Source organism: Spermophilus citellus (assembly GCF_964194105.1).
Source record: "Spermophilus citellus genome assembly, chromosome: 4".
Taxonomy (NCBI): Eukaryota; Metazoa; Chordata; class Mammalia; order Rodentia; family Sciuridae; genus Spermophilus; species Spermophilus citellus.
The window spans coordinates 40,743,586-40,766,052 of NC_138185.1; the positions used below are offsets into that span (position 1 = coordinate 40,743,586).

The window sequence follows — 22,467 nt, forward strand, 5'->3', positions numbered from 1 at the left end:
TGTTTCATAAGAAAGCAAACAGTTTTGGAGAGAATTTTGCTAAAAGTCAAATTCTATAACGCAAATTTCTAGTGGTTATATGATGAGACCTGTTAGCCCAGAGACTTCTTGCTTTTAGAGTTAATTAGTACTATATAAAATAAGGGCATCTGTGCATCTCATTTCTGGTGGCCCCATCAGAAATTTATTATGACAGAGCACACAGACTATGTGCTGCAAAATCCCTTAGTTGATGGTTTGTGATTGCGCGCGCTCTCTCTCTCTTTTGCTCTTCCCCCACCCTTTCTTTCCTCATTCTCCCCTGTGTCTTCTCTCTCTCATAAGTAATAAAAAGTGATTCATGGAGGAGATTTAGTTTAGATGAATTATGTGAAAACTTATTTTATGTAAGATGAATTTTTCCATGATATTGTATTTCCATCTCTGCTTTATCATTGCCTTTTTGTTTGAGTTAACACAATAATATTACCAAAGTCATCCTCCATTACATTACCATTTGCCTTCACATTGAAGGCAACGATGTCATCTTCAGATGAAGCCATTTGTCCTCGTTAAAACAGACAAGGCAGTTGATATAGCCAGACTCAATTATTAAGTTGCATGATTGATTCCAAGATAGAATTGGGAGCTGAAGCAAATGGAAGTTGCTATTAACTCCTCAGTATGTTCTCTCTTCTGCTATATCTGATGGAGGAAGAGTGCATATAAATGGACCCAAGAGGGAAGCAGAGGTAGATAACTCAGATCAATTCCCCAGGAAACAGACTCTGAGACAGAGTTTAGGGTGCTGGATGTCTACTAAGGAATCAACTCCTGGGAAAGAGAGAGGAAAGAGGCAGGAGGGGGAAGAGGGAGGAAGGTGTCAGGAGTGGGCTGAGCAAGATGAGCTGTCATACAGGTCCAGTGCCAAGCCCCTGCTCCCCCATGGGGAGCTCTGCTACTACAAGGGCCCCTCATTATTGCATTGATTGAACTAAGATGACCAGGCCTTTTTATCCTTCATTGATCAGTTAGTCATGGTGGGACATCCTAGAAGGACATGATCCTGAGTGAGGTGGATCAGCAGCCAAAGAAATCCTTGAAAAGGACCATAGTTGAAGGTGAAAGTACCCCCAGGTTTTAGTCCCTCGATTCTAGAGAATTGGCTCTCTAGGGGGTGGTTTTCTCTCTTAGGGGGTATTTTACAATGTAAATATTTTTTGAAGTTATTTTTGTAGTTGTATATGGACAGAATGCCTTTATCTATCTATCTATCTATCTATCTATCTATCTATCTATTCATTTATTTTTATGTGGTGATAAGGATCGAACTCAGGGCCTCACATGAGCTTGGCAAATGTTCTGCCACTGAGCTACAGCGCTGGCCCCTGTAAGTATTATGATTGTCACAACTAGAAAAATGCTACTTCTAGCTAGTGGGTAGTGTCCATAAATGTTGCTAAAAATGCACAGGACTGCCTCCAAGATCAAATAATTACCTGATCCATCAATAGTGCCAAGGTAGGAAAGCCCTGCTCTTGGACAAGTCCCTCTTTGAGACACTGTGGGCAACATCACTGTGTCCACTCCAGGAATCATTATTAGTTCAAGATATTACTGCTTGTGGACACCATGCTCTGTTCCTTATTCTTTTTAAGACTCCCGCAAACCCTTGGAGGTGGGTCTCATGACATATCTTTACTAATGAGGAAACTCATTTGTAGTTTGGTAGGAAACTCAGAGCAATTAAGGAAACTGCCCCACCTCATGAACTGGAAGGACACTGATGTGAGATTTAAAGTGGGTCTGCTTATTGAAAACATTGTATTATCTTCTGCTTTCCCATTGAAGGTGTTCAAAGCATATCACCCCCAAATACACCCCTCCACCTCTGAGTTGAAGGTTCTGGTAAAAGAACATTTTTAATTTCCCTCTTAGAAGCAACAGATGAAATTCTGATATGAGATATGTTGTCCCTATACCAGAAGGAGAATAAAGACCAGGAGCTGAGGCTGAAGGAAATATCTACAATCTATGCTAAACTAACTTTGTTTTCCTAGTGACTTCTCCACCCACTTGCCTACTCTACCCATGCCCCTTTTCTTTGTCACATTTTCACAACTCACTAGTCTTTGTTCAAGTTGGCATGCAAGGGTTTAACTCTAATAGCATCGTGGGGGTCCCCATTTCCTATGAAAACTTCAATGCCACATAAAACTTGTATTAAATAAATTTGTATGACTTTCTCCTGATGATCTGTGTTATGTCAATTCAATTCTCAGCACCAGCTGTAAAATTTCAAGTCAGTAGAGGAAAATTGTTGTCTCCCCTGTTCCTAGGTGGCTTGATGTAGCAGTTCTCAAACCCTTCTTTTTCTCTAATCCCAAAGGACGATGCTCACATGTTCAATTTGCTCCCATAGAATTCCTGGAGTTTGAGCTGTGAGCTTACCTCTCTCTATTGAACTTCAAAGGTGCAGTGGGACATGAGTGACACAATACAAATTATAGAGATAATCCTGAATTTTCTCTAGTTTGTATTTCAGTAGATCATTCCCCAACTCTGAACTTTTATTATGAGTAACAAGTTGCTTCCAGTGAGCTTGCAGTTGATACTGAGATTATGACCTCTTGGTAAACTGGGTGAATGTGTAAAGAGACAACTGTGTTTTCATAATTTGCGTCATACTCTAGCTTCTGTGTCATTTGGGTTAAACTAAGTTAGTCAAGAACCTTCTGATTCATATTCATACCTCTAGAACCCTGGTGAAGGGTAGCTGGGGGATGGCCCAAGGGTAGAGTTCTTGCTATCTCTAGCTCCACAAAATAAGTAAGTATATAAATAAAAATAACCCTGGAACCAAAACAGCTCAATACAATAAAAAAAGGCATCAACTATGTCCCTGAAATTGTCCTATATTTTTATTGTAAATGTTAGTATTTACTAGTAAAATTTTCTGCAGGAGCAGAAAACAAAATCTATCATTTTATGAACATGTATTTGAGCTTAATAGAGTCACTTATTACCCTCTTTAAAACAAAATCACACAAATTTTGGTTATTTCAGTAAGACACCATCTAAAAGAAATAAACATTTGGTCTATAAAATGTTATAGAAAATAAAATCCAGTACACATTAACCCAAAGATAGAAAGAAAAACAACTTAGATATTTTGTTATTAATTGTTATTGACCTTAACAATAATGTTAGTTGTTAGGGTGAACAGCAGCTACAGTTTTCACAGTCTAGCAGAGAATTTTTTAAAAATTCTATCATTAATGCCATGACACATTTCTATATTGAGGGTTTTATACAATTGAAAAACATGAAGATGAGAAGGATTAAAACAACTTGATTGAATTTACACAGAAGTGCATAGGGAAAAGACATTGCCACACCCAGATCACTTTCTACAGTTATAAAGCCCAATTTAAAGTAAAATGTACATTTGCATTTGTTCATCCATGTTTTTAAATAATTTTTAAAAAAATATTGCTCAGCAAAATATGATATAAAAAGTAATTGTCAGTGAGTGTTTAAAGATCAGCTCTCATAGTAAAAAAAACTGCATATGTACTATATAAGTTTTTTTTAAATTTTCCTGATATGCAATTTACATATAAGAATAAAACACAGAATAGTTCTTATTATACATTTTAAATAGACAATAGATTTTCACCAAATGCTTTTGGCAAAGTTTACCAAAATTGTATATCTGTAGCCTGGTTTCACTTGGTCCATGATATGTGACATGAATATTGACTAATGATTTCAGGTTTCCAGCCAGGAAGGCAACATCATATAATACACAGCTGAGCAGAGAGTCTCAGGAGCAACCATTATGTGGTATTCCCACTGTACAAATATGATAGACATAAATAATCTCCAGAGCATAAGTAATATTTAAATGTGACAAACTAATTAGAAAGAATGAACTCTGATTATTGGTTATCTTTTTTTAATATAATCTATTTCATTGGAGATTAATGTGATGTAATTTCTTAATACTAATTGTTTAACAAATGGCTCACAAGTTTCCTGATAATTTAACAGTTGGATTTTAAGAATTGGTGGAATTGCAGATAAAGAAAATCGAACATCCCCATTTCTAGTATCTCTTACTCCAGCTTATTATTCTGAGGATGCAAGTAGAGGGTATCCTATTATCAAGCAAGACAATTGTCAAGATAGATGATGTCTGGCAGAGCCTTCCCTTAAAATTTATTGTTATTTTTGTGGTTTGTTCACAGGCATTTCCCTGCATCTCCACAGGCATTTATGGTAAGTGCAGCTTTTGATGATATTTGTATTTCTCTTTTTATTGTTAAATTGGTGTGGGGGGACAATTTAACTGCAAAAATAAGAGGTTCTCTGATGAACATATTTTATTTTGAATTAAAGAGACTGAAAATGCAGGTCAAAACCCATTAAGGAATCTCAGAAGCTATTCAGTTTCTTCTCTGTTCTTGAGTTTGTAAATCATTTAATACACTGTATCTTGAAGCTTTTGTTAAGCAAAAAAATTGTTCTACTGAGATTGACTTCTACATTGTTTTCTGTAATAAAGTCAGGTTTTATCTCAGAAAAAGCATGATGTGCATCAAACCTAGCTCTATAATTATTTTGTTGCAAATTGCAAAGTAATAGAAATATTAAAATGCATACAGATGCATATGCATGCATCTTCAGATTTTTACAAAATCTAAAGTGACTTGATAAAAGCAAAGAACTTTAATAAGCTGTAAAAATTTTTCCTTGGATTGATTGATTGTTTTAAGTAGTGTGTGTTTCACTTGTAGATGAAACAAAAATGTCTAATTACTTGTTTTCTCTAGTCTAAAACTCTTTAAATATTTTTTTACATATAGTGATACTGTTTTATGCTTTTTGTCCCAGACCATTAATAAGTCTGTTTTACAATATTCAGGTAAAAATGGGGTATATTTGTCATTTTATGGGCTTCTTATTCAAGAAAAATATATTAAACATTTTATGTGGCAGACCCTAGCAGGAAAATAAAATTTGCAAAAAATCTGTAAAAGATAGTTTAAATTAATTGCCTAGATTGATGGAAAATGTCGGAAATTTATTTTTTCCTAATCTATTATTTTTTTAAGGTCTTAGAACATGGAAAATGTAGGATTCAATCAAATCACATGGTGAAGGATTTGGTCACACACTTAAAGATTTCAGGTGTACCTTCTTCCTCTCCAGATTCTATGCTAGATATTAGGATTTAACTTTGTAGAAATAGGATATACAATGGGCTAGAGGGGGCTAAACTGGACCATCTGCACAATTATCCCCATCATGCTCATTCTTCCTGCCTCCCAAACATGTAGTTATGAATCTTAAATATTTTCTTAAAGGAAGCATTACATGCAAAGTTTTGCCTGGTAGAGTCCAACCCTTTATTTCATCGTATCCAGAGTCAAACCAGACCATATTGCAGAAATGGTTTTCATTTTGAGAATGTACTTTCATCCCAGTCTCAATTTTCCTTAACAAAGACCCAACTGCCTAAAACAATACTTTTCACACTTTTTTCTTTGCTTATTACCTTGTCAGATTTTTGATGTCTGTTTTATGTCTGAGAATCTTATGGTAATGTGTGAAGAACTTCAAAAGAAGAATTTATCTAACATGATATACTATTAAAAAAAGGGAGTGGCTAGAAAGGGGAAAAAATAAATGAAGATGAGGAGGGACCATAAAATCAGATACTCCTGAATGTATTGTAAGACATGTATCAAATCTCAAGTGGATCAAAGTCAACTTTGATCTCTGTAGGGCAGGGATTTCTCTCTAGAGGGAGTCATGTGGCTCAAAATAGAATAACTGGTTTAGTATCCCATTGTGGTGAATGAAAGGAGAAAAGTGAAGACTATTGGTTAGGATATCAATAGAATGGGTCTCAAGAGCTAGTTTGAAGGACTATCACCAAGCAGCAACCTTAGTCATTTTCACAATGGGTTTTTTTTTTGAGGATTTTTTTTCTATTCTGATTTGTTATATATAACAACGGAATGCATTACAATTCATGTTACATATATAAAACACATTTTTTAATATCTCTGGTTGTATACAAAGTATATTCAAACTATTTGTGTCTTTGGATAATCATGTCCATCACATTCCACCATCATTTCTAACCCCATGCCCCCTCCATTTCCCTCCCACCCCTTTGCCCTATCTAAAGTTTGTCTATTCTTCCCATGCTCCCTCTCACTACTCCACTATGAAACAGCTTGATGCTGGTTGTTTTAATGAATCATAATTATATCCATTATTTATCGGGTTGTTAGTATGTGCCCAATACTGTTAAAACACTTAATGAACTAGATTTATTTTCAGAGTCATGTTTGTTGATATATAATTTATATATGGTAAAAGTTACCCCACTTAGTTTTATAGTTATATAAATTTTGATAACACAAATATAAAAAATGACAACATACATATATGGATATATAGTACTACCATCAAGATACAGAATATGTTACCTTGTTCTCCTTTAGTTCTTTTTTTAATCAAATAGATAAATTAATTATATATTAATTCATTTAATCCAATGGATTACCAACAAAATTTGCAAAGAAAATAATTTGTTAGTAAGATATTTCATGTTCATTTTATTTGTCCTAGTAACTCTTTGGAATCTAATGTCTATTTAACACATAGTACACCTCAATTCAGACTAGACACATTTCAAATACTCAGTGGCCTCATGTGACCAATGGCTGCCATATTGGCTCCTTTCTCCATCTTTCACCTTTCAGTGAGGCATATGCTGTATGCTGCATGATAAGTCCCCTTGTTACGTTGAGTTCCATCAGAAATGGACACCAAAGCGATGAACTTAGAATATACAAGAGTAGAATGAGGTGTTTTATTCCTCCCTATAAGACTCCCTATAAGACTGTGAGATGGTTTCTACCTGCTTTTGATGGGCATAACTTCAGTCATGTCACCTTCTCCTACAAGTTTTTCATAATGGCTCTCTCTTATTTCACTTCCTACCTCTCCAAGTTTACAGAATGAAAGGTGCTTCATAAAATTTGTTAGTTACCCTCAACTTTGCCCTTACCTTTATAAATACCTTACTAAACGATTTTTTACTCTGATTAGTCTTTTTCATCCTTGAATCTTGAATAATGGATTTTAAATTATAAGAGAGTAAAATATACCTCATCTCATATCACAGGCAATGTATATACACATACCAGATAAATTATATATTAAAATATAACATATAAAATGCTAAAACTTTTAAAGAACATATTTGTATAACTTTGTGAAGAGAAACAGAAAACAAAAAGTATGAAATAAACCAAAACCTGAAAAATTAGATGATATTATAGTTAAAATTTTTATGTGTGAAAATTTATCAAAAAGAGTTGAAAGAGACATGAATTGTATTACCAGGTCATTTTTGTTTATTTGTAATATTTAGCTTGACTTGGTTTCTACTTTGGTTGGCTTTTCCTTTATTGAAGTTCTTCCCTTTGCAGATTTTTGTTGTTATTTTTATTTCCTCCTTGTGGAATATTTTGCCAAGAATGTTCTATAGTGCAGGCATTCTTGCTGTAAATTCTTTCAGCTTTTATTTATCATGAAAGGTTTTTATTTCATTGTCAAATTTGAAGCTTAATTGTGCTAGATATAAGATTCTTAGTTGGCATCCATAATCTTTTAGAACTTGCTATATGTTGTTTTAGGATCTCCTAGCTTTGGGAGTCTGGGTTGAAAAATCTGCTGAGATCCAAATTGGTCTTCTCTTATAGGTAATCTGATTTTTCTCTCTTGTGCCCTTTAAAATTCTATCCTTTCTCTGCATGCTAGGCATTCTCATTATAATGTGTCTTGATATAGGTCTGTTATAATTTTGTACATTTGGTGTCCTATAGGCCTCTTGTATCTGATTTTCCAGTTTATTCTTCATGCTTAGAAAAATTTCTGCTATTATTTCATTGAAGAGATTGCACATTCCTTTGGTTTGAATCTCTGAACCTCCTTCTATGCCTATAAATCTCTTAAATTTGTTCTTTTGATGGTATCCCATAATTCTTGGATATTCTGTTCATGGTTTCTTACTATCTTCATTGGGAGGTCAACTTTATTTTCAAGATTGTATATTTTGTCTTCATTGTCTGAGGTCCTGTCTTCTAAGTGATCTAGTCTTTTGGTGATGCTATCTATTGAGTATTTTAATTGGTTTATTGCTTCTTTCATTTTGAGGATTTCTATTTGTTTTTTTCAATATCTGTATCTCTTTCTTGAAATAATCTCTTGCAACTTGTATTTGCTCTCTTATCTCTTTGTTGGAGTGATCATTTTTTGCCTGTATCTGCTCACTTAAGTTGTTCTTTAATTCCACAATTATTTTAGTTATGTATATTCTGAACTTCTCTGACATTTCACTTACTTTGCTATCATATGGGTTCTATTGTTATGGTATCTTGGTTTGTTTGGGGGCACTTTCTTCCCTTGTTTTTTCATGATGGCTATGAGTTTTCCTCTCTTGCAATATAGAGCTGAGGTATGACAGCTTCTGCCCTATTGTCTTATACTGTCCCTGTAGGTTACCAATACCTCACTTTTAAGGGAGAGATCAATATTAGAGCACTCAATGTACCAACATGCAGCCATGTATCAGCTTCTATTTTTACATTTACAGTTTTTTCACTATAATCAGAAATGATGAGTTCGGTTATCTTCTACCTTATAGTCAATAGGTTTGCATAATGGTTTATAGTTTCTGATGGTAGAAGGGGGGTTTAGGGGATTGGCTGAGATATTTATGAGGTAGGATGTGAGAATATGGAGGTTTTAGGTTATATGACTAGGGAGAGGGTAATCACATGAAGTTGGCTGTTAGTAGGAGAAATAAGAGATAGGCAACCCCACTCAAGACTCCCTGTTACCTCAGCAACAGGATAACTGTTATCGCCCCTAGTAGAGATACTTTTGGTGCAGACAGGCTCACAGGGACCTTGATGATATCTTACCAGGTCCTTACTGTGGTCCTTGATACAAGCAGTGATATTCCGGTTTTGTGGCAGTGGCAGCCTGATGTTGGGCTGTGGAGCCACGCTTTGATGAATAAGGATCCTCAGTGCAGGGTGGCTCACCATGTATCTCTGGGTCCAGGACAGGCCTCTCCTCCCTATGTCCAGGCCGAGTTTGGCAGGTGGGCCTCTCCTCTGGATCTCGGGCCGAGGTGTCCATTTTCACCATGTCAAGGAATATGATTCTCAGACTCTAGCTACTCATCTCAATTTGCCCTCAGAAGTGAGGTGCTACTAGAGTTTGCATATGAAGAGTCCCCCCAAACTCCTATGTTAATGCAGAAGTGAAATGAATGAATTGTGAGAGCTGTGACCTCATCAGTCCATCCTACTTTGAATACATGAACTGGGGGGTAACCATAGGCAGGTAGGGCATGACTAGAGGAGGTGGGACACTGGGAGCATGCCCCAAGTGTGCATCTTTCCTTGGCCCCCTCTCCCCTCTTTCTCAGCTTTATGGCCACGATGAAGGGAGCAGCTTTTCTTTACCATACCCTTTTGCTATGGTGTTCTACTTCACCTTGTGCCTAGAGCAATGGACTCAGCCTAAACTAAACCATGGACTAAAATCTATGAAATCATAAACCAAAATAAATTTTTCCTCTCCTAAGTTATTTATTATTTGGTATTTTGTTCACACCATTGAAAAGCTGACTAATTTAGGTGCCACGTTGGTTAGTCCCACTGAGCCTAACACCTAGTTTTATTTTCAGCCCCATGACATCCTGTTGCAGGAACTTTTAGATCACTCTAAGTCTCTGCAGTTTATGGATCATTCAGCATTAGGCAATTTAAAAATATTTCACATGGTCTTTGTAAAGTTAAAGCTTTCTGACTCATCTTTGGTGCTTTCTCAGGATCCACACATCATAGAACAATTGTTTTCTTGCTCTTCTTCAGATTCTTGCTCCTCTTCCTTCATTTATAAAGACTTTTTTAAAAAAGTCATCCTTGTATACAAAGAAAAAATTTTAAAGATCAAGAAAAGCAAACTCCCAACTCTTTATAAATCATACAAGAGTAGATTCTGAGCAAGTTTCCAGAATAATCTTTTGGTCCCACTCCTTGCCCTTCTTAGTCTGTACTTCAAACCTTGATAGATTAATTTTTCAAAAATTTCACATGGTACATGTTTCCCATCTGCTCAGATGCCTTTGATTACATTCCATTACTTGCAGGTTAATGTTCATTCTTCCTAGCCTGAACAATGGACACTTTACATATCATCCTAAAGTAATGTTTTCAAAATTTGTTAGAGGGAGGAAAAGAAGTTTCTCATTGAGATATGATGAGTTGATGTGCTAAGATATTTATATATTCCTTTGCCTTTGCATCTTTAAAAGGAGGATTTAGTTTGTAGCATTTTTGAAGTTCTTTGATGAGAGAAATTATTAGTTTCTCAACTTTTTTTCTAGATTAGTGATTTCTCCACAATATACTTTGAGTTATTTCTTGGGACTCACCCATATGACACATCTTTGTGTTGCAATGATACACAAAGTATGATCTAACAAATCTCAGAGCATGTCATATACATAATAAGGTTCAATCCTGGGGCCTTTCTTGAATTATATACCATATACCACAAATACACCACACACACACACACACATACACACATACACACACACATCACTATCACAACTGGTTTCTGTCTAGCCCAGTGCCTCAAATAAAAACATACCATGAACATCTGAACAGGTTAAAGCTTAATCTCCAGGAAATTGTCCTAAATATGCCAACCTTAGTGTTATTTCTTCTGAAATTCTTAAGCATTTGTATCTAGCCAATTATCAAATGTTCCCTTATTGTTCCATGGATTTTTGCTTATATATTCTGTACTTACAGTCAGTCTGGAATTCTGTAAAGAGTCAGGGATTCAATTGTGCATCTTCTTTACATACCTAGTGCTTAGAAATTCTTTTTATGTTTTAGCTTATACATAAAATCATGAAAATGTGTAGGGTATCATGTGATGTTTTGATACACATACACATCTTGCAGTGTTCAAAGTAGGGTCAACATATCCATTTTGTCTAACATCTACCACCTCTTTATGGTGAAACATTCAAAATAATTTATTCTAGATTTATGGGAAAAAATATCATTTTCTATAATCATTCTACCCAGTTGGAATTTTTTCAATTGGCAAAAATCTATATCTGTGGGAAAATAAATATGTTTTAAAAAAGCATTCTTAAACTGGATATGGTATTTGTGTGTATCACAGGTTTAAACTCTGTTTAGGTAAAATGGGACCATAAGAATTTACTCAGCTGGACAGACAGGTCAGCTGGTAAGCCTATTCTGACTGCCTTAGACTGAGTGTACTTCCTGAACAGCCATCATTTCTCAGATACCTATTTGCTTTGGAGTTGCCTTCAATTTTAGATTCATGGCTACAAAACCTCTGTAGTCCTAGCTATGTAAATTTTGGGTATGGTAGAACTGTCTTTTTTGCAAGAGTTTGGTTATGTGATGGCAAGAAGATCACATATCCATGTAACTTCAACACTGAGAATTACCATCTGTGAAAACTAAAATAGCACCACCGTGTTCACAATGGACTGGGTCCTTCAGGTCCACTGCCAGCACTTTGGGGGTCCTCATGGCCATAGCAGAAACTGCATCCTCCTACTATTCAGTTTTATGGAGGCAAACCTTGAATGCAGAGAAATCAGCTGAACCTTTTTGCAGGATACAGACTAAAGAATTCCCACCCCGTGACTCAACCTGATTTAAGGAGAAGACACCATTAGAACAGACCCTACCTCCTTTGAAGTTCCCCTGGAAGAGGAACCATACTTTTCCACTCTGACTTTCAGCAGCTGCTGGGGCTGCTCCAGTTGTAATGTCTCCAGGATGGCTGCACAGGTCACCAGACTGCCTGCTTACACTCAGGATTAAAAGCCACATTTGGCAAAATACCAAAGAAAGCCCTGTTACTTTGGGAAAAATAGATCCAGGTGAGGCTTACTGGGAATCCAGATTCCTGTTAAAATTTTGAATTGGCCTCAACACCAGTCTCGGAGGGACATATTTGAGCTTCCCTGATGGACATTTCAGACCTTGTGCATGCCTTCAGCCCTTTGAGCTCCATTTGGACACTCTGGTGCTAATATGTTTAACAAAAGAGGCTAGACATGATACATGCCAAAGGAATTTTTACTGAGAAGCAAATAGCAAAAATAATTTCAGTCCATTTTATGATAGTTACTACAGTTAACAGATATGAAGTACAGGCAGAAAAGTGTATCTCTTGAGTATTTGAAGATTGAAAAAATATTCTCTCTGGAGAAAAAAAAAAAAAAAAACAAAAAAACCTTGAAGTTTTCTTTCCAGGTACAGTTTGTCATTCTATTTCAGACCTTGAGTTTATTAGCTGGAAATCTGAAGAAAAAGATAAGTGTGACATAACTTAGCTGAAGCAGCTCCCATATTTATTCATTATACTTCATTATATTAACAAAGAAGGCCTATTTCTATCAAATCCCCTGACTTCCCTTTAGTTTCCACCAAATGCTGCCAGGCCACGACTTTAAAATTGAATCCTTCATTTATATCCAAATTTGCTTCTAATGGTATAAAAGGAGACCAATGTGATGTTTTGTTAACTTTCTATTTACATGGCAAATATTTTGGGGTACGTCTGTCTTAATTCAGACATGATTTGGAAAAGAAGTAAGATGTTCTCCAATGACCACTCTAGGGCCATGCCCTCCTCTGTCAGCTTTAAATGTTGAAGAATTTGAGACTATGTAATAACGATAGCTGTGCAATTCTGGGCTTTCTGGAATAGTTCTCTTATGTAATGCATTTGGGAACCAGAGGAAAATTGACAAAAATATGCACCCTTTTCTTTCATCTCCCTAACTCCTCCCCCCCTTCCTCGTCCTTTCTTCTCTTCTCTTTGATATTTCCATTTGCTTTGAAAACTTCCTTTCAGGTGGTCTAATGATGACTCTTTTCCCTCTCATAAAAATCTCTTTTCTGACATCCTATTTTTTTAATCCTTGTTAAATTATTTCCACTATAGGAAACATTATCACTCTTGGAAATCCTTGAGTTAATCACTGGCCGTCGAAGCAAAGTAACATTTAGAATCAGTGTAACTTACTTCCCTTGAGGAAATGCAGTGCTGGGGACAAACTCATTTCAATTATATCAAATTTGAAAATAATTTTATGAGATAACCCTTATGAGGCAATAGAAAGTTTGAGACAACAAAATTCTGGCTATTACATTGTTTCTAACCCTCCTAGGGCTTCTGATTCAAATAGACAATTTAAGTCAATGTGCTCAGGCACATATACATTACTGGATATATTCCACAACACGTGGTACACATTCCTCTGTTGCTGTCTCAAAACCCCATGGGTCTTTAATGTAAAAAGAAAATCAGTCTAAGCAACCCAAAGTATTATCTTCACATTGGAAAATAATTTCAGGTATCCAGAGATAATATTCGTTAGTTCAGAGTATATAATAACAACAGTAAGACCCCTAGGCAGAGTTTCTGCTGAAAGGAATAAACATCCTGAAAAACTTAGTCTTCTAGTATTGCAGATGCATTGAGAAACTACTATCCATCTCCCTATGTTCTGTTCAAACTGGACTATTTGGAGGGTTAATTGAAAGATTAATTTTTAAAAAAATCATAAAGATTACAACATTATTACTGTTTGTGAGGTCACTCTTGCAACTGTGTCAAGATGAAAAATTGACTAAGGACTAGAAGGATTAAGTGAGTTCCAACCCACTCCTTCCTCAGATGCTGCCACATATTGTTATGCTATATTTTTAAAAAATGACCTTCTTTATAGAAGAAGCATTAAAACATTAAGCCTTTTTAAGAAGACAGGAAAACTCTATTACTACACTGCAGACTATATCCATTTATTAATAACTCTGAGACTATCTTTAGACACCTTGAAAAATAGGAGTTCTATTAAGATCTCCCTTAAGAACTCTTTTAGAGTATGTAAGAATTGACCACACTTCAGTGTGATCACTGAAGTTTTTCTATGTGCTTGCTTGCTTTTCTCATCCAATCTTGGAAGACACTCCTTTTTCATGCTCCTTGTACGTACTTGTATCTGAAGGGTGAGTTTAAATAAACATAGCTCAGCTTTCTTTAGAAAAGGCTTCAAAAATAATTTTGACAGAGAAGTCAAGTATATTTATTTCCTCAGGACAGTGATTTTCATGTCAAATCCTTTTTAGTCAACGATTCTATTTTTAAAATGTATCTTGAAATGCATTTGAAAGAGACTATATTAGTTAGGGCAAAGCTAAGCTGCTGTAACAAAGAAACTCCAAAATAGAGTGGCTTAGTGACTATAGTTGTTTATTTCTCTTTTTCCTACCAGTTCCAAAGCAAGCATTCTGGTTATGGGAAGGATTTGTTTTTCCACTCCATCATTCAAGGAGCTAGAAATCTACTGGGGTATCAAGTAGTTGCTCTGCTTTCCTGAAGCCATTGTTCTCATTGACTTAACTACTCTGGTTCTGTGTGTGTATGTACACAATAGGCACACTCAGGATTTCAGAGTCCCTGGACTCAAAGTAATACTGAGTATTTTCATTTACCTTTTGTCAGAGAAAAATTTATTTTGTGACTAAGCTACCTAATTGCAGAGGAAGTAGCAAAATTTAGTTTAGCTTAGAATCCATGTATGTTACTACAGTTCTGTTATGTGGAAAGCAAGGAGGACATTGCATTTTGATGAACTTCTAGATTCCACTACTCAAGGGGAAAAGAAAAGCAAACCAAACCAAATAGATCACTCCTAGATAATTTAGGGGGGATGTCACCTACCCAGAATGGGTGCGTGTTTTGCAAGAATATTTAGTTATTTTAATAGCATCAACCTTATTAAAATGTCTTTATTATCCTAAACACCCTTATAAATTTGAATACGTGGAATTCTTTTTTGGTACTGGGATTGAACACAGAGGCACTTTACCACTAAGTCACATCCCCAGCCCTTTTTATTTTATTTTTTACATTTTGAAACAAGGTTTCATTAAGATGCTGAGGCTGGCCTTGAACTCTCAATCCTGAATCAACCTTCCAAAGTTGGTGGTATTACAGGCATGTGCCACCACATCTGTATAATATGTGGAAATCTGAAGGCATCTGAATGGTAACTTATCATTCATTGCTAGCCCAAGTATTTAGATATTTAGATCATGCTTCAGTTATAATACTTTTTGGTATCATATCCCTTGAAAAAACTTTAGAAATATCAGTGGAAACTGAAATCAATATATCGAGGGTAAATAAATAATTGCATCTTTTATTATATTCTAAATTTTGCCCATTGGAAGGCAAAATCCTTGGAGGAATCAATTGCAATTTATTTGTCTAATATATCCACTAAGTCCCTGGGGCTACATCATCTATAAACAAGTGATGGGCCCTGAGCAGTGATGGATCAACATCCTGTGTATCTAAGAACTCCAGGGTGACTGAGTTTAGGGCAGGATCTGATCACAGTTGGGTGAAAATACTAGAGTAAGAGAACCCATAATTAAATGAATATGAGCCTATAACCCCTGGATAGTCAAAGGAAGTCATTTTAGAATCTTTATAACTGAAGATAATAATTCCTACCTTGTCTCCCATTTCAGCCATGATCCACAGGGAGAGCGCCCAAGAGTGACTCCAAATTGAATTGAAATTAACAAAATCAACACGGAGTTGCTTCACTTCTATAATGTGTTGACCTAGGTTCTTTTCTAAATGTCCTAAATTAATCTGGCTTCACCTAACATTTCTGTGTCTTCTTCCTATGCAACTACAGTTTTGATAGCATTCACTTTCCCTTTATTCAAGATTCCCATGCTGGTAATTGGGACTTAGATGTGAAACTGGGCTCTAAGTTCTGTCCTCATTATATTTCAGCACCTAGAACAGTGCTGCATGCAGAAAAGATCTTAATAAATATTTCTTGAACAACTAAGAAACAAATTGGTATAATTTGAATTTTAGGAGATATTATTGACCTGTTCTCTCTACTCTAAAGACCAGACTTCAGATTCAGTAACCACTGACATCGGTCACACTCTGGCTTCCTAGTTTTTTACTTCCTTTAAGGAATGATTTCATTTAGTTTTGATAGGTATAACAGAAAAGTCAGTTAATAACAGAGCCTACTTTTTAAAAGCAATTTTATTAAAATATAATTCATATAACATGAAGTTTTCTTTTTAAAGTGCTTTTAGTATATTCACAGAACTCTGCAACCATTATCATAATCTAAGTTTAGAAAATGTTCATCAGCCCCCAAAGAAACCCCATATTAGGTGTCACTCCTTATCTGCTCTCTCCTAGCCTTGGGCAGTTACTAATCTATTCCTGGTCTCTATATATTTGCCTATTCTAGATATTTCATATGAGTGAAATCCTAAAATGTGAGGCCTTTTGTAACTGGTTTCTTTCATGTAGCATAACATTTTCATGGTTCACCCACATATAGCACTCATTTATCCCTTCATATTAGTATTTCATTTTATCTATCTATCACATTTCATTCATTCATCAGTTTATGGATACTTGAGCTGTTTCTACTTTTTTGCTATTATGAATAATTCTTATAAGAAGTTGATGTAGGTGAAATGATATACCTATATATGTAAGTGATAAATGAGATACCATGGCATTCTATAGTTAATTCTTAATCCTGAAACAACATACATTTCCATTCTTTGGTCCTCAGTTTCTTTCTGTCTCTCTCTCCCTGATGGCTCTGGTGTTCTGCTGCCCATACAATGATGCAGGTTTCCTGAAACACGATCTGTATCACTGTGTATAACCAGTCTTTGTGTATCATTGCATTAGTGTGTCCAGGCAACACTGGAGAAGGAGAACATGTATCAATGTACCTATGGGCATGGGTTTCAGGATCCTATAGTTTTATGTTTCTGAATCAGTCTCTTATTAGCTATGTGATCTCAGGAAATTACTTAATCTTTTAATGCCTCCATAACCTCAATTGTGAAATGGGGATAATAATGCCTGTTGCACGGGATTGTTGTAAAAATTGAATTATACAAAACATCATAGTGCTTATTCTGGTATCAGACATACACAGATATACATTTAACAATTGTTATTACTAATGTTGCTAATAGTAATATTATTTTATTTTACTGTTGCTATTGTTATTATTACTCTCCCATTCCTCTGAGTTCTTAAGGGCACAGTAATTTTGTGTTGCATTCACTACTATCACCTAGATTCTACAACAGTATCTTTTAAAATTTATTTATAAGCTTTTTCCTTTGCTATTATACATGTACTTATTTTGCTTTACAATTCTTAATACACATATATCACAGTTATCTTTACGGTTGCATAAATGGCTGTTGGAAGAAGGCTTTACTTGTGCTCTGAATGACATTAATCAGCAGTCCCTTATCACAAGAGCCTCCTCACTTTGTGTTGGCTTGCTTCTGTTCCTGCTTTGAAAGCTACGTGTGTCTCAGATGCTTCTGGGTGCTATGGTAAACCCTGCGTGTTCAACTGGAAACAAAGCCTATAATATCATGTGTCAAGTTTTCTGAATCATTCCACCATGGTAGCCAGTTATTTAAAAAAATAGTCAACTCATTTTAAGTACTTTCAGTTCCCTAATTTATTTAAGCCATAATAATGGAAGGGAAACATTTTATCTTCTCTGAAAGCTTTCAACCAGAGAGACACATTGTAGTTATCTGTGTTCTCTAAAGTGAAGTTCCATGTTGTAAGACAGCAGCTTCTTATGTACAAATTCAAGTCTAGTTTCTGTGCTGGATTTGATTTTTAAACTTCCTTCTCAGGAAACCTTGGGAAGTAAATAATAGTTACCTTCCCACTTGTCTTAAAGGAGAGAAGAAGCCCAGAACTTGTTTTCATTGCCCAAAATACCCTGTAAGTTTCTTTTTTCTTTTTTCTTTTTTTGGTTTGTTTTACTTCTAAGATGATGGGTTCTTGGAAAGGGATGCCATTTTGGTAGCCATAGCTGATCCATATTTTTATGGCTGAAAAAGATGAGACTAAGAGTTGCTTAGGAATGTCTAGCTTGTTCATATAAAAACTGTGATCGATGCCCTGTTCACCCAATAGGGCAGAGTAGTAGCAAGGATGGAGATTTAGGATTCAGATGGATGAGATTATAGTCCAGGAGGTCTATCTGATAACCCTTTATTTGAACTTTAATTTCAAGTTTATTCATGTTAGAAATGTATATAATATCAATATATGCCTTCTGTTATAAGAAGAAAAGAAAGGAATCGAACTGGGGCCCTTCCATAATTAAAGAGTTACAAAGATTTATACCAATAAAGGTCATGACTCCCTTATTTTCTCAGAAACCCCACTCCCGCTTATTTCTCTTTTACTCCAACTGCTGCTTCTAGATAAATCTGTTTATGTGGATTATCCCCATATCAGGCCATTGAGTTCACCATCTTTACTTTATAAACACTGAATTTATGCATAAAATACCTGCACATCTACATTTCTTTGTTCATACTGGCACTTCTATTTTATTATCAAAGCTCCTTTTATAGGTAAAGTTGATGCATCTGTATTATCAGGGCTTCTAGGTATAGCCTATGCAAGTGAGGGTACTTTTAGTTGAAACTACATATTATATTCTAAAGCAGAAGTATATCACAATGTTCTTAAAACAAAATGCTTTACCTTGCTTACCAGTTAAGTAATTTTATAGGCCTCCTCCAATAAATCTTCTTGTATGATTAACCCTCAGGAAGGTGCTCATCCTGTGGTTTATGGTGCCTCTGGCACACTGCCAATGCCCTAGTTTGAAAAGTCAGCCATTCAACCAACCTTGCAAATGCCAGCCCTTGCATATAATTACAGGAACCTGTGAGAGTGATCACTAGCAACTGAGGGGGCTCTAAAGCTTCTGCACTAAAGCTTCTGCAAATTCTGATTCCCTTAGCAAGCCATAAAGATCTGCCGGCATTGCCATAGGGAAAGGTTAGCATCCTAAATTACAGTCTTTCAAATTTTTTTTTCAACTGTGCAACTATTTTATTCTCTCATCCATAGTGAGAAGGAGAAGTGCACAGCGTTGCTGTTTTCCCATGTTGTACATAGAAGGAAATGAAGACTCATCAGCTTTTCCCATCCTTCATAAAACAATGAAAATATGCCTCATTGCCAAGATAAAACAGTGATATGCATCAGGGGATCCAGGAAATGCAAAAATATATGTCTCAAAATGTTTTTCTTAGATCTCTCTGAATATGATGAAGGCAATACTGGGACCTAGGTGGTTGTGTATGTGTGGTATGCAGGAAGTATCCCAGTCTATTCCACCTAGTGGACCTCTCTCCAAACCACTGTCCAATTATAGAGAGAGATAAGAAATAGAAAACATGGCAAGTGTAAAAAAAATGCCATAGGAGAAGAGCTGAAAGAAGAAGTGGAAATAGTTAAGAGCTAAAGCAAGTGGACCATAAGCTGGTAGCAAGGTGGCCATTTCCAGGCAGACAGAGATCAGCTAGAAGGTGAGTTGGGACATATGGATCCATCTGTGTCCAAGAACATCTTTGCATTCCTAATGTTTCCACTTAGATTTTTTTTTTCTTTCCTAACACTTCCAACTCCTTCTGCTTCCCACCTTGTGTCTCAACTGAGGCAATACTCATCACAGATGGAGTTAGTGCTCCTGACAGTGATGAAGTAAGTGGGAAGATGAGGCTTTATCTAATTATTTTCATACCAGGCTCTCTTCCAGCCTCAGGACTACTTTGGCCACTTTGGCAGCCTTCATCCCACTTCCTGGCACAGGTGCACCAAAATCTCCACATGACTTCCTTTCTAGGAATGAAGTCAGTGTCCAGTGGAACTTCCATGTTGGTTAAACTGGTCCTCACCTTCATAATTCCAGTGTATTGCAATTATTCTAGCAGTAGCCATAATTAGGAAACCTCAGGAAATGGTGTGCTTGCTTAAGAAATTGAAAAAAAAAAGTGAATAGAATCAGTGAGATTGTTTTCTTTCAGTGGGGTGGGCTAAGAAAATAATCTAGCAGGGAAGTGACCAATAGTAAGAAATAGTTGTCTTATCTCTTATGCCATTAGAAGAAAACAAAGATGGTAAATAGAGACTTGGCCAGGCCGGTGTAAACCAAATTTCTATGCTAATAAGAGGCCATGGTATTCATCTGGTTACAGTCCTAGAAGCTACATGCCCATACTCAGATTCCTCATCACTCCTTTTTTCTTCAACACCCTTTTACAGGCTGGGAACTCTCCATTATCCATGAAAAGTTACCAAATTTCCATTCCTACTGCTTGCAAGGTAAAAAGTTGGAGAGTTCCCCAGTAGTGATATGTTTGGGGAAGTCCTGTCTGTAAATCTGAGCACAGTTTCTTAAAGACAAAGCTTTCAACATAGACTTGAAGCCTCACTTTGTGCCTCACTTCTCTAGATGTTTGCACTCAGCCAATGGTGTTCTTACCAGGCCTTTGCTCTAGCTGTTGGCACCTGTAGTCTGGAGGGTTTTTATTGTTCTGTTGTCATCTGGGTAACACCAAAAACATGATCTCTGGAGGTTTGCTTTCCTTGACCTCCTTGCACCCATCTGAATTTATTGCCAATTCTCATTGAGCTCTGTGAATCTCCTTCACAATGCTCATGACAATTGAAATTTTACATTTATTGGGGTAATTATTTTACAAATGCTATTGTCTAGATTTGTTCACTCTTACTTCCCAGGTCCTAGCACAGTTTTTGATGAATGGTAGTTAATATATTCTTATTAAATGAACAAATATATTTTCCAGTAAATGCAATGTTCTGTGATTGTTTGCTATAAATTTAAACATTTTGGATATGTTCTGTACAAGGTACAATATTATTTTATGAGAATAGAAAATGTGAGTTTCAAGAAATCAAATGGGAGAAACATTTCACAACATGGACATAAAGTAAGTTAGAATTCTTATACTTCATCTCAAGGATTTATTTTTATACTACTTACAATGAAGCGTTTTTTTTTCTTTACTATAAAGAGCTATAACTTTGATTTGTATTGATCCCCTTTGCAATTATTCCAGGGTAATATTTCTGCATATGGTCTTCTTTCCTTGTAGGAGACAATTTCTAATGCTGCTTAACGATTGGTCAAATCGTTTGCATTTTAGGATTTGTCTACATAAAGACTACTGTTAGATGTACACATGTTTTTTTTTTTTGTTTGCAGCCTAATTTGCATTATAGGATTTGTCTATATAAAGACTACTGTTAGATGTACACATTATTTTTTTTTTGTTTGCAGCCTAATTACAGCAACTCTCTAGTGTCTAGATTTTGAGTTAACAGTGAGGTGAGACCATGTGGCATCCCTGTCTCCTCAACATCTAGCATAGGGCCTACTACATGAAACATTGCTGAATAAGTTCCCATTGGCACTAAAATGAATCACACATATCCTCCATATAATCTTGGCTAATAACTGACTGAAGAGTTCATGATCATCACTAAGCCTTGAGAGGACTCTTAGAAACCAACCAACCAACCAACCAACACCATGACAGAAACATCTAAACACTTAGTATCATTAATGTTACCAAGATTGATATGAGATTGTGGAACAATTTTTTTTAATTTATTTTTTTTATTGTTGGTTGTTCAAAACATTATATAGTTCTTGATATATCATATTTCACACTTTGATTCAAGTGGGTTATGAACTCCCATTTTTACTCCGTATACAGATTGCAGAATCACATCAGTTACACTTCCATTGATTTACATATTGACATACTCATGTCTGTTGTATTCTGCTGCCTATCCTATCCTCTACTATCCCCCCTCCCCTCCCCTCTTCTCTCTCTACCCCCTCTACTGTAATTCATTCCTCCCCCTTGTATTATTTTTCCCTTTCCCCTCACTTCCTCTTGTATGTAATTTTGTATAACCCTGAGGGTCTCCTTCCATTTCCATGCAATTTCCCTTCTCTCTCCCTTTCCCTCCCACCTCTCATCCTTGCTTAATGTTGGTCTTCTTCTCCTGCTCTTCTTCCCTAGTCTGTTCTTAGTTACTCTCCTTATATCAAAGAAGACATTTGGTATTTGTTTTTTAGGGCTTGGCTAGCTTCACTTAGCATAATCTGCTCTAATGCCATCCATTTCCCTCCAAATTCTATGATTTTGTCATTTTTTAGTGCAGAGTAATACTCCATTGTGTATAAATGCCACATTTTTTTTATCCATTCGTCTATTGAAGGGCATCTAGGTTGGTTCCACAGTCTTGCTATTGTGAATTGTGCTTCTATGAACATCAATGTAGCAGTGTCCCTGTAGCATGCTCTTTTTAGGTCTTCAGGGAATAGTCTGAGAAGGGCAATAGCAGGGTCAAATGGTGGTTCCATTCCCAGCTTTCCCAGGAATCTCCAAACTG

At 36.0% G+C, this 22,467-nt stretch overlaps 1 protein-coding gene across 2 annotated transcripts in view; it reads left to right on the plus strand.

Moving 5' to 3' along the window:
- MACROD2 (mono-ADP ribosylhydrolase 2) overlaps positions 1–22,467 on the plus strand; it is a 2,040,087-nt gene that overhangs the window by 1,428,229 nt on the left and 589,391 nt on the right. For both annotated transcript variants that reach the window (XM_081290808.1, XM_081290809.1), the window contains exon 7: positions 4,230–4,260. In XM_081290808.1, coding sequence (XP_081146934.1) covers positions 4,230–4,260 — 31 coding nt within the window. The remainder of the gene's footprint in view (positions 1–4,229; positions 4,261–22,467) is intronic.